At 36.7% G+C, this 13,748-nt stretch overlaps 1 protein-coding gene across 14 annotated transcripts in view; it reads right to left on the bottom strand.

Annotated features, from left to right (window-relative positions):
* Positions 1-13,748, bottom strand: part of LOC136851844 (nitric oxide-associated protein 1) — a 447,511-nt gene that overhangs the window by 223,350 nt on the left and 210,413 nt on the right. For 13 of the 14 annotated variants that reach the window (XM_067126208.1, XM_067126223.1, XM_067126177.1 and 10 more), the window contains one exon: positions 11,797-12,015. The exons of the other annotated variant lie outside the window; for it this stretch is intronic. In XM_067126208.1, coding sequence (XP_066982309.1) covers positions 11,797-12,015 — 219 coding nt within the window. The remainder of the gene's footprint in view (positions 1-11,796; positions 12,016-13,748) is intronic. 14 annotated transcript variants of the gene reach the window in all.

The raw sequence follows: 13,748 nt of genomic DNA, 5'->3' as shown, positions 1-13,748 counted from the left end.
CTAACATTTGATTGTAAACCAGCTGCAGTCTGTAACAGTGTACAATCAAAAATTTTTTATTGTTTGTGGCCTGCTTAACAAGCATAAACACAAACACACCTGCTTTCATTTTCTCTCTCTCTCTCTTGTTATAGAGAACAATAGCTGTCATTTGCGCTTCATTTACTATTTGAAAAGTTTTTAATAAGCAGCAGTATGTTGACGAAAAGGACAATTTCATCATCAACAATTCAGCCAGCCAAAAAGGCGAGAAAGGCTAACAACTTGGAATTAAAAGTGAATGTGATTTACCAGTATGAAGGAGGAAAAAGAATAAGGACAATAGCACGTGACCTAGAAACTCCACATACAACACTCGACAATTCTTAAGGATTGAGAATGCATACGTGAAACTGTTTAAAGACTTGCTTCAATGAATTCTACTGTAATTACAGAGCAAAAGCAGGGGACAATCCATGAAACTGAATGGTTACCAATGGTATGGATAAAAGACTAAATTAAATAACAAAAGCATTAAGCCTTATTACCATCCTGGCAAAGGCTAGAAGTCTGTTTCAGACCCTTAAGGAATGTGCAGGTGATGAATCAACAAAATTTCATCGCAAGCACTGGATGATTCAAAAGAAGATTCAGTTTGCATAATGTTCTGGCAACAAGAAAGGCATTGAGAAAATTCGTTGTTAGTTTTGATGAATTCATAAAAGAAAAAGGATACAATATTTCAATATTTCCTGTGCAAAAACTGTGAGTTAATTACCATTCTCAGAATAAACTTCAAAAAAACTTGAGTAAATGCAAAAACATAAACATCAAACACGTGCTCCAAACATGATACGCAAACATCGTAAAAATGAAATGAAAATTGGTTGAGATCAAACTAGAGATCAGTAACAGTAAAGTAATTTCCAATACTCTACAGAATTATTAAGGTGCAATATTCATCAGAGTCAACTGAAATAAGGTTAAACAGATTTTACTTTGGGCGCAGTTACCACTGGCTTACCATCAAAACGTAGATGTAAACATGGAGCAAGTTACAAAGCATTGAGATGAATTGGAAAATTAATTGGTTAAATGAAATATAATACAGTATTAACAGTGATAAAATATTATCCTGTGTGCTTTAAATATGTAAGTATGATTCCCAGTTAAGACTTTCAAAAAGCTAAAATGTGTCTCTGCATAGGACAAAATGCCATGTCGGCTACATGTAAACAAGGGATAGTTATATACAAGAAAGGTAAGTTACATATGCAAGATTTCCGTGATATTACAATACAAGGCAAAATGGGAAATCGATGATTACAATAAAACAGAAGATCAATAATATCCTTTTAATACATTTCTTAAAAACAATAAACTAATAGAGTCCAGTCTATAGAACAATATGAGTGACGAATATATCAGTCCATGAAAAATTTGTTTTTATTTAGCATTTCTAAGAGAGAGAGAGAGAGAGAGAGAGAGAGAGAGAGAGAGAGAGAGAGAGAGAGAGAGAGAGAGAGAGAGAGAGAGAGAGAGAGAGAGAGAGAGAGAGAGAGAGAGAGAGAGAGAGAGAGAGAGAGAGAGAGAGATTTCAGAGAGAGAGAGAGAGAGAGAGAGAGAGAGAGAGAGAGTAATTGTCAGCAGTGAGTGCTTCGGTTGTTGGTAGAGGGATGAGGGTCTTTAGTTCGGGTTGTTTACGGTGCTGTCTGTCTGTGCAAATGTCGAGGGAGTTTTTTTTCGGTTTTGAGAGAGTCTTGAGCTGAGTTCTGTGCAAGGCGGACACTGATGGTAGATTATTGTATGTTCCGTGAGTCGCAGTGTTTTCTGTTGGATGTTATTGTTGTCTGTGCATGTGTCTCTTTCTTTTGCTGGTTTTTTTGGTTGGAAAGTCTGTTTTCCGGGTTTGTTTGTGTAATTTTGTCTACTGTGTTGGCGACCGTGGACACCCTCAACCATCTCCCAGCAACCGAGGATCATAGTGAGTATTGTATGTGGTTATATGTTCGGTGTATCTGTGTTGTGTATTGTTTTTTGTGTTTTAAAATCCCGCCACATCGCTAGTATAATTCATAGTAAGGGTACACAACGATGTAAAAAGGCAAATTTGCTGAATTCTTGGTAAAACAAATAAATATTACTATTATTGTAAACAATGATAAGAAGGGTACTGTATAAAAATATGCTCATGGTGATATAGGTAATGGGAGTTAGGCTATGGGGTAGCCTATATCTAACTGTTGGCTGAGCTGCAAACCAACTTACATTAAAATCAACTTCCAACATGCAAGCAAGAACCTAACCCCGTCGTAACTCGACGCCTACCTATAATCCTGCAGAAAAGCATCTACCATGCCAGCATGAGGAGCTTGGAAGAGAGAAAAGAGACTGGAACCTACTGTTCTGAGTCATGGCTAAGAGATCTACAATTGAGGTTTAATAAAGTCTCTACAGAAATTGACATCTGTACTTGATAATTCAAAGACCATTCTGTCAGAAGAGTCAGATTTCTTAAAATTGTAACCAAACATGAACCTGTTGAAAATTAACTGCACTAAACTCATTCAGGTAAAGAAAAAGTATCCCATCCTCATCCTGGCCAGGCCAAAAATTTACCCAAAATCATAGGACCTAAAATTGAAAGCCAATGTTTTACTGGAGACTCCTAAAAGAGCTGAAAAACTCTTGGAAGAAATTCCATAATCATTCATTCGCAGGAAAGCCTGAAAAATATAATAATTTACCTTCATCCCCAGATCGACAAAAGGCTGCAATGGAGCTAGCTCTTCCCTAGTGCTACCTCAAGACTTGGAAGGAGGCCCTTAGAATAGGAGACAGCTCTCCTTCCCTTTGTATACAGAAGCAAAAATGATGAAGCATTCTTGGAGCAGACTTTCTTTTCTAAGATCTGCCCCATAATCTTGATCCTACCCAAGACAGCCTTATTGAAATGTGGTGCAACAAAGACTGAAATATCTGACCAAGGTTTCCTTCTACACAAAACTGTCTAGGTTATCTACAGTCCTTTCACAAAATAATTAGGGAACTTCTTATATGTATAAGGCTATTAACCACTTAAGAGAAGAAATCATGACATCCTGACATCTCTTCTTCAGGTTCTTATGCTGCAAAATCTTAATAGTTTGACATTGCCCCAGGATTTGAACAGGTTAGTTAAAATCACTACAACAGGATGCATGGAGTGGCCCAAGCTGCTTTCTTTACTGAGAAAGTATCAAGTTTAAGAGACTCAGATAAGAAATGTGGTAGTTTCACTGTGCAATGTGTCAAAAAGCTGACAAAAAAACTGACACAGAAGTGAGCTAAACATCAGAAATTGCCATCGATACAGTGGTACACTACAATTCTGAGAAAGTGGGATCTGTGACAATATCCTGATTCGACTCCTGATAAGGAGCAAGCATACTAAAAAACATCTGAATATAGTGCACCACTGCTACAGACTGGGTCAAAGTTATAGGGGCAATCAAAGTCTGCAAAGAAGGCAATTGATCCTTACACTCTGCAAATAAAGACTTTCACAACCGAGAAATCGAAGACTCCCAAGGGCGCTTCCACAAAGGCAGAGAAGTAGCTGACTGAGGAGAGCACCTTAAACACTCCAGAGAAGATAGAGAATGCGGCAAAGGGCAGCAGCATGAACAACAGCACTGTCTGTGGGTGCAGTGCGAAGGTGAGCGACACACAGGTTGTGAGTACTGAGTGTGTAAACAGCGAGCAACCGAGTCACTCAACAAGGGATGTTGGAAGGAGTGGCACAGAGTGCCATCATACAGGAGCATAACACGAAAAGCATGGCCTGAAAAGATAAGTTCGATGGTGAATGATGTGGTGACATGTGGCACGACAAAGAACAGCTTGAAGGAAATTAGTGGTGCGCCAAACTCCTTAGCAATGAACAGTGTGACAAACAATGGCTCCCAAAAGAGTAGCTCAAAGGCAATTAGTAGTGTGGCAAACTCCTTAGCAAAGAATAGCGCAACAAACAATGGCTCCCAGAAGAGTAGCTCAAAAGCAATGCATTGCACTCGGCAAAAATGGGACTACACCAAACTCCTCAGCAATGAAGAATGGCTCCAAGAAGAGTAGCCTGAAGGCGAAAGGCACTGCACCGAACTCTTTGGTGACAAAGAACTGCTGCCAAAAGACTAGCTCAAAGGCCACTCCTCTGTGACAAATGTCATGATGAAGCACAAAGATAATTGTGCCCAGCACGATCCACAACCCTCTCCTTGGACACAGCCAAAACAGAACATAGCAGAAAACAGGGGACTGGCAAATGGTCTTTATGGCAAACTTCCAATTGTCCTCTATGTAAGGAAAAGTCTCCTGCATAGATACTGTAGCAGAGTCCACCTAGCTTGAAGCTGATTGGTTGGCAATGGTTTTGAAAAGTTGATTAATCTGTGGTTCTTTTCATCATTTATTTTGCAATGGTTGTTTTACTGAACCAAAATACGTTCTGCTCATTATCAAAAGGAAATGCTATATCCCCTGCAGTAAAAATCATCATACACTTCTCCCTAAAAATGGTAAAAAACAGGTAAATACGAATGAGGTCAGGAGTGTTCCGCAATGCTGCAATGTTGTGTTTTGTAAATGAGGTTCACCTGAATACAAGGGTAACACATGGAATATCTGCATTCCAATCTGTGCATTTGAATCACTGGACAATGATAATTACCGTCTAATATTGTCAAGTTTGTTCACTAGTCTAAATTTAACACAAAGACTTTCTCAGAGCTATGCAGAATGGTATTTCATATTGATTTCAAGAAATTCTACCACATTTTACTACTCATAAAGTCAATTTCATTGCAATCGTTTACACATTTGGAGAGATGACAAGCAGTGACTGCACTCTACAAAACCAGAATGTCTATGTTTAACTTAAAGCTACAGTATGATAGGCTATACGAGTCATGTTGGATATAATTTGCTAAGAATTTTCTTAAGGACATAATCTCATTTTGAAATAACAGGGTCATAAAATTGACAGACCTATCTTATATTCAGCTGTTTTATTATGGTTCTTGTTGTGGTTATTCTCATTTTTGTAACTGCTGTTATGGTGCTTATAGTGTCTTCAAAAAATTTTCATATGGTAACCTAACATTACAGAATAGACATAGACCTATTCATAAAACACCGGTGTAAAGAATTATCTGCCTATCCTTGTTAATTGAAATTCAGTAATTTGTTTTAATTAACCCTTAAACGCCTACTGGACGTTTCATACGTCAACTAAAATTGTCTGTTGGGTGCCAAGTGGACGCATTGGTAAACGCCGACTACAAAAATTTCAACCTTCGGTCAACTTTAACTCAACCAAAATGGTCGAAAAACGCAATTGTAAGCTAAAACTCTTACATTCTAGTAATATTCAATCATTTACCTTCATTTTGCAACAAACTGGAAGTCTCTAGCACAATATTTCGATTTATGGTGAATTTTGAAAAAACTTTTCCTTACGTCCATGTGGTAACTCGGCGAAAATTTCAGAAATTCTTTCGTCATTTTGTTGTAATTTTTGCACTGTTTTATATTAGCCGTTACGTAAAAGTTTTATATATGAAAATGTGTGCAATTTCATGTAAAATACAACAAAATACAACCCATGGTTGTAGCTTTTATCAGTTTGGAAATATTTTCATATAAATCTGATAACTGCCAAAATTTCAACCTTCGTCAACTTTTGACTCGACCGAAACGGTCGAAATACGCAATTGTAAGCTAAAACTCTTACATTCTAGTAATATTCAATCATTTACCTTCATTTTGCAACAAATTGGAAGTCTCTAGCACAATATTTCGATTTATGATGAATTTTTGAAAAACTTTTTTTTACGTCCAGCCAGAAATTCTTTTCGTCACGTTGTCATAATGTTTGCACCGTTTTATATTAGTCGTTACATAAAGTTTTATATATGGAAATGTGCGCAATTTCATGTAGAATACAACAGAAAATAACTCATGGTTGTAGCTTTTATCAGTTTTGAAATATTTTCATATAAATCACGATAACTGCCAAAATTTCAACCTTTGCCAACTTTAACTCGACCAAAATGGTAAAAAAACGCAATTATAAGCTAAAACTCTTACATTCTAGTAATATTCAATCATGTACCTTCATTTTGCAACAAACTGGAAGTCTCTAGCACAATATTTCGATTTATGGTGAATTTCTGAAAAAAAAATTTTCCTTACGTCTGCGCATGTAACTCAGCCGAACATCTCAGAAATTCTTTCAAGACGTTGTCATAATGTTTGCATCATTTTACATTAGTGGTTACATAAACTTTTATATATGAAAATGTGCAAGAATTTCATGTAGAATACAACAGAAAATAATTCATGGTTGTAGCTTTTATCACTTTTGAAATATTTTCACATAAATCACGATAACTGCCAAAATTTCAACCTTCGGTCAATTTTAACTCGACCGAAATGGTCGAAAAACGCAATTTTAAGCTAAAACTCTTACATTCTAGTAATATTCAATCATTTACCTTTATTTTGCAATAAATTGGAAGTCTCTAGCACAATATTTCGATTTATGATGACTTTTTGAAAAAAACATTTTCCCTACGTCCGCGCAGTAACTCGGCCGAACATCTCAGAAATTCTTTCGTCACGTTGTCGTAATGTTTGCACTGTTTTATATTAGTCGTTACATAAACTTTTATATATGAAAATGTGCGCAATTTCATGTAGAATACAATAAAAAATAACTCATGGTTGTAGCTTTTATCAGTTTTGAAATATTTTCATATAAATTACAATAAATAGAAAAAATTCGACCTTCGGTCAACTTTAACTCTCGACCAAATGGTCGAAACTGCAATTGTAAGCTAAAACACTTACAGTCTAGTAATATTCAATCAATTAGCTTCATTTTTCAACAAACGGGAAGTCTCTAGCACAATATTTCGATTTATGGTGAATTTTTGAAAAAAAACATTTTTTTACATCCGCGCGTTACAGATTCATGCACCATATTGTGATAATATTTTCTCTGTGTTGCTTTGATCGTTTTACAATTTGTTATATACCAAAATAATCGCAATTTAGTGTACAATACAAAGAAAAAAACATAATCCGTTAGCTTTAACCGTTTTGCTCACAGCGCGATTTGTATAAAATTATATATGAAAATTTTTTTTGCGCTGTCATATATTTCAATATTTATATATGATAATGATATTATTTTTTCATTTCCGATGGTTGCATACTAAACTTCAGGCAATGACAAAAAAAGGAGCCAAAAATGAACTCTTAATCTTAAAAACTAAGCGTGCTGTGATATTTTGAAAAAAACTTTTTTTCCGCTTCGGCGCTAACTCCCGAACGCCGCCGGCATACGGGAGACGTTTTTGTAAATAGAGGCTCGGCGTTTTAGGGTTAAAGAATATAGTCTACACTAGATTATTCTCTTAACAACACAGAGAGAGAGAGAGAGAGAGAGAGAGAGAGAGAGAGAGAGAGAGAAATTTACTGACTTATGTATCCTTTTGTCCAACAGGGTCATCTACAAGCATGCCCCCAAAAGCAAATGAATCATGAGCTACTCACAGGCTGGTTTGGATCATCTCATACATAACTTTTTCAGCTATCATTTATTTTTTTCTTATTTCGTTAAGTATCTTATGATGCCTTCCTACCATAGCCTTCATTTTCATAGAAATGCTACAGCACCCTTATATTTACTCATCACAGTACTATAATTTGTTATCCCTTCTGTAAATATATTTTCAATATAGTTCATTGAGAGCAGTTTGATAGGTGTGTGTAAGGCTGAGACAGTTCTATGATTGATCTGTATGTGCCATCAGCTACATGCCCAGAAGTTTTACTTTTATTCTCCATGGTATTCGTGGCATTACATTACTATGGCCATCCACGCATGTGTGTGTGTGCACTTGCTTATACATGTACATTCCACTTTATGCATATACACTATATGTTGTGGAGTTGAAACTAATATATTAATTAAAAGCTACTCTATTTCCAACAGATACTGGTAGAAAACTATTCGCAATAAAAAAAATTGATGTGTAGGCCCATACCCTGTTTGTCTCAAAATATAAGAATTTGATGTTTAGGCCTATGCCCTGCCATTGCCTCAAAATATAAGAAATTGATGAGTAGGTCTATCTAGGTCTATGCTCTGTCATTGCCTCAAAATATAAGAAATTGACATGTTGGTCTATGCCCTGTCATTGCCTCAAAATATAAGAAATTGATATGTAGGCCTAACCTCTCACTGATATTAACATTTGACATGGCTGCAAAAGTCTATGCTTTATTTCAATTAATGTGGTCTATGTGGGATCACTTATTTAGGCCAACACCAATTTAAAAAAAAAAGCAAGATGCTTGTGTATTTAGGCTGCGCATGAAAAAAAAAAAAAAAAGATGCATAAACAAAATGATCCAAGATCTTCATAATGATATGTAAGTTAATATATCTTTTATCAGAGATATCAACTGCTTACTTCACAACTCCAAGAACTCAAATCTGTGGTTTCATGATTCATGCACGAAATTCAACATTACCAAACAGAGTCAAATCCGTACTGGTAATCATTTGGACTGTTAACTAGTGTGACGTCATTTCCCCTTCAAGAGCTGGCCAATCACTGGTGTGCAGTGGGTGGGGCTTAGCTGCAAAGCTAGGTGGACTCTGCTATAGCACTGTGCTAGATGACTCCATAGAGTGTGAGGACAGACGAATGAATATGTTGAGTCTCGATACAACTAGAACTGGGCATGAACCTCCAGATGCCTTTGGCACCAGAAATAGTCAATTGTAAAGCCCAAGGGAATTTATTGACACCTGTTCCACTGCATTCTGAAGCACCAGATATATCTGCTGATGGAGACATAGAGGAAAGGCTTAAGAGACAGCGTGAGTGGAGGAGGAACCAGAAACAAAATTACATATCCCTCCTTCAGTACCTCTAACACCCAAAGTTCTGCTCCTTAATGTCTCCAAACATGGCAAAAGATCTGTAGTTAGCCTCCTGAATCCTGAACCCGATACCTGAAAGGACTTCGCCACTGTAGAAGAGTCCTGAGATGAGGAGGGGTGACTCGAAACTGGAAGGCATGACGGATGAGAAGAAGCAGGCCTTTTCACTCCCAAATGTCTAAGAAATTCCCTATTTTCTTGTAGAGTTATATCCTCTCTTATCGCCTTAAACGGCAATTTAAAGAGGAAAGCAAAATAGCTGCCATTTTCTGAGCAGAAGACACTTTCAACAAAAAATATGAGCATACTTGCTGTCTCTTCTTCAAAAGAAAGTAAGTATAGGCATATGAACATTATCCAGCCACATCTGAAATAGACCTCTCCACACAAATCAAAGACTCCTCCCATGCTTTACTACCAACTGTTGCCACCAAATCCATATGCTGGTGCAGAGAAGATGTGATTGTGCTGAACAAAAGTTCAGCAAAACATAAATTTCAAATCATTCTAAAAGGAGACTTGGACAACATCTCTGCCTAAGTCTAAAGCACACTCGCCAGTCTCAAGCTCATGCCTCTTCAAAGGATCGAGTTAGGCAAAGAAATCCGAGTCATCAACTGAAGGAGGTTTAAGTGCCAGTAAAGCACCAATATCATAATACGACACTTCATAAAATAAGGCAAACAAGTTCTAGTGTTCTTAAAAGAGGCCTTGTGCACCAGAACTCGAGAAATTTCATCAAAACACGCTCTAATCAGAGGAAAGAGCTAAGGTTTCTTCAAAGTTTTAATGAGAACAAAAATGCTCAAAGAACAGAGTCTCTATTGGGCCCTCTCTTCCACTAAATGAGGATAAAGTGAAGTGCAACACTCTAGCAAGTGCCAAAAAGTCAAAAGAGACTCCTCTGCCAGAGTTGGGGCAGCAGCAGCACCTCCTCAAAATGAATCTGTGGCTTAAAAGAAGGGGAACTGAAGAAAATGCAACCTGTTGCAGCTCACCTGAGTTATCACAAGGTTGGTGAGCAAAAAAAAAGATGAAGCACTGACAAGCACTACAAAAAACAGAGGTAGAGAGGAGGGAGGCATAGAGGAGCCAGCAACACCTGACTCTCCCACCTGGTAAGAAACAGTCTTGATAGACCTAAGGCCACTTCCAAAAGGTAAATCCTTACCAAGTACAGTAGCTAGAACAGTCTAGTTTAGAAACAACAAAAGATTCTGTACCAGTGGTAGAACTAGAAAGGGAAACTTCAGGAGAGGAAGAAGGCAACAATTTACCAACAGCCAAAGAAACAGTAGTTAAGACTGAGCAGCTCTATTTCAAGGAGTAAAAGAAATAGCAGAGAAAGCTTTATGATGAGAAGCAGAAGCAGAAGCAACTGGTTCAACAACTGATCGGGTTAAAACAACATCAGAATTACAATTCATTACATAGGCATTTCTAGTAATAAAACTGTCTATAACTATATCATCAGTCCTAGGAGTGCTAACATCATTATTACTACATTCTGATGGTGGTGAAGTTTTGACATTTTATGCAGCGAATTATGTTTACCAAAATCATCTTTCAGCAATCATATTAAATGCATCTCTGAGCATGGTAAACAAGGTGACAGAAGGCACAAAACCTCATCACCCTGAAAACCAACCTGGTTACCTAGCACTATACTCTTCCAAACATTACAGGGTTCTGACATTGGGCTACTGGAAGGTGAGGGCACCAACATTTGACCTCTCAAAGGGGAATCCAAAAAAAAAAAAAAACACTATACGAGGGACTCAAAATTATTCCAAAACATTAATTCTGCTAAAACTTTGACTGACTCTCATATAAGGTTAATGTTTTGTCCTAACTTCTCAATATGCTTTTCCTCAACTGAAAAGGGAGCAGAAGACAGAGCTTATGAAGTCTCAGACTTAGATCTAGCTAAATAATTAGTGGAGGAAAATGTCATAGATTAAGCAGAGATCACTGAAGTTGAAGGTTCATGAGAACTATGAGAAAAGACTAATCCATGCCCTGACCTAACTATCTGCTTTCTCACCCTACTGTTTCCTTTCTCTTTTTATGTTGAAGAATCTTTTGCATAAAGTTGTTTGACCAATCCCTACATTCTTCACACCTATTCTAAAGATCACACTCTATACCACAGGTTCTGCTCATATATGAAGGTGGGTCAGTTCAGTGATTGAGGCCAAAGAGACCATATGGAGAATATAAGACAGAAAAAAAAAGAAGCTGTGGGTTGTAAGAATGCTGCAAAAAAAAACTCTGGTAAGTATACCTGTAGCACACCAAATATGGCAAATTGTATGTAATAACCTCTTGTGGGAACTACTGGAAAAAAATGAGGAAAAAGTAAAGCTCCTTCTTGAACATTAAAAGTCACTGTGCAATTATTTTTTCAAAATATACTTGCCCTCTTTATGTTCAGCAATAACTTTACACCTATACTGTAAGGCCATTCAATAACCATCTGATCTTATAATTGAAACTGAAGATGTCTAACCCATGTAAGGTTCTATCAAAAGTTGCAGTTTTAGAACAAAATGCTATAAATTTGTTTTGTGATTCCTTACATACAATCAGACTTTTAGTATATTTCTCTGTTCTTAACAAATGAAACTAGATTTTGTATAGTGGTTTACTTCACAGTTAATAGCTAGAATCCATCCAAGTTCTTTGCTTACGCTGAATCAAAGTGAACTTTGCCTACTTAGAAACTAAAAATAACATTGGAAAAATATTAAAAATGAGCAACTAAAAGACAAGTACATTTAACTGAGCTTTTGTTATTACAGCAATCATAGTACATTACATACCTTTTATTCCCCATGAAGTCTGGATTTTTGTGATAAGGCTTTCAATGCCAAACCCTGTAAAAGCTGAGACTAGAGCTATGTGTTTAATATTGCATCTTCCTAGAGAAGTTTGATCTATAACAGCCTTTAAAGATTCTTTAATTCTTTGAAGATGGTTAACATCATCAGCAGGAAGGAGATCCACTTTATTTCCCACTACAACAACAGGTCGCCTAGTACCTGAAGATACAAAATTATAGAAATTTTTAAAAGTTGTAAAATAGTACACTATTATACAACTTTAGACATTGATCCCCTGAAAGCAATTTTAAATATAATGGCATGGTGAGGGTTATACACAGACCACCTCATCATCAATGTATTTTATGCTAATATAACAACTAAAAATATCAAATCCTAACTCTGAGTTTCTGATTTTTAATGATTGGTATAATACTGTAACAAGGTGCCTGTAACAACAAAATAATACATTAAATTGAAAAATTTCCTGTACAAGTGAAGTACAGTTGGTATCTTACAACCTCCATTCCATTTTTCCTTTCTAGAACTCTGGAACCTTGGTTTTTTTGCTTTCTGAATAGATTCTGGGTTAATGGTTTTGGTTCCTTTGCTTTCTGAGTAGATTCTTGGTTAATGGTTATGATACCATTCTTGAACAATACCTCTAAAGAATGGTACCAAATCACAGGAAGCCTATTCATTATCTGATGAAGACAGCATGGTTAGGGAGTCCATATCAGTTTAGTCCCCAAACCAATACTGTACACCCAACAAACATTGCTGACAATACCACATCAGTGCAGCCTTCTCCAATTCCTTGTGCCCCGGCTGGGACATGGTCTTTTGTAGAAGCCTTGACTAAAAAACGGATTTTGACAAAGGAAAAATCTATTTCTGGGGGAAGACCTGTGTCACCCAGTGAAATGGTTCCATTTAGCACTCATTTCTAGGTATAAGAATTGCTACATATACCAGAGAAAAAGCTATCTAGAATGCCGGGGTTACCACCCCCGGATCGAACACCTAGATAGAAAAATGTATGATTTCAGGTACATAATACAAAACTCTTGCAAAAATGCTGTATGCACAAGACTACAGTTATGTCTACAGTCCTGTATATTATCAGTACATGATGCAATACAGTATGTCACCCTATTATGTACATCATAAAATTCCTGCTTTCCAGGGACCACCGTGCCAATTAAAAACTGAACAATAAAGCTTATAGTTTTTTCCAAATAGCAGTAAGTACTGTAGTACAGTACAGTACTGTACATTTCAGTACTTTACCCTTACATGTAGATATACTGTACATTAACAATAAAATCTACAAGAATTTTAGAAACAGCCCTTCATTGTGTAGCAAGTAATTAAGACTGGTGGAAACTGAAAACAAGCACAGCAAAGCTACATTCTCCAGAAGTATTCTATTCCCAGAGTGCTGTGTGTTCTTTCTTTCATTATTATAGACTAACATCAAAGCCAACATACACTACATAAGTAACCCTTTAATAACTAAAGGCCAGGCCCTATCTGCTTATATAAGTTTATACATAGATAACTACAGCATTATGTGTGTTTGTTTGTCACTGTTGAAATGATAAAAATATATACTACTGTATATGTAAAAACCACTCACTAACTCCTATAGCCTTTTTTCTGATCTTTAAATGATGTACTGTGTTATGCTGTACTGTACTACATTCACTGCTAACATACAATAACAGAATTGAGCTTCAGTTCTCAAGCAGCTTTGGAAATCATGTCTACTGAGTTGCCAGCACAAGCTTTACTGACTGCATTACTGGAAAGTGCTTCTTTTTTCTCACAATCAGGAGTCAATTAACCCTTAAACGCCTACTGGACGTATCATACGTCAACTAAAATTGTCTGTTGGGTGCCAAGTGGACGTACCGTACGTCGATTACAAAAAATTTCAACCTTCGGTCAAC

Source organism: Macrobrachium rosenbergii, chromosome 3 (assembly GCF_040412425.1).
Source record: "Macrobrachium rosenbergii isolate ZJJX-2024 chromosome 3, ASM4041242v1, whole genome shotgun sequence".
NCBI classification, from domain to species: Eukaryota; Metazoa; Arthropoda; class Malacostraca; order Decapoda; family Palaemonidae; genus Macrobrachium; species Macrobrachium rosenbergii.
Note: the sequence above shows the minus strand (reverse complement) of the source record. Positions and strands in the feature narration are given on the sequence as shown.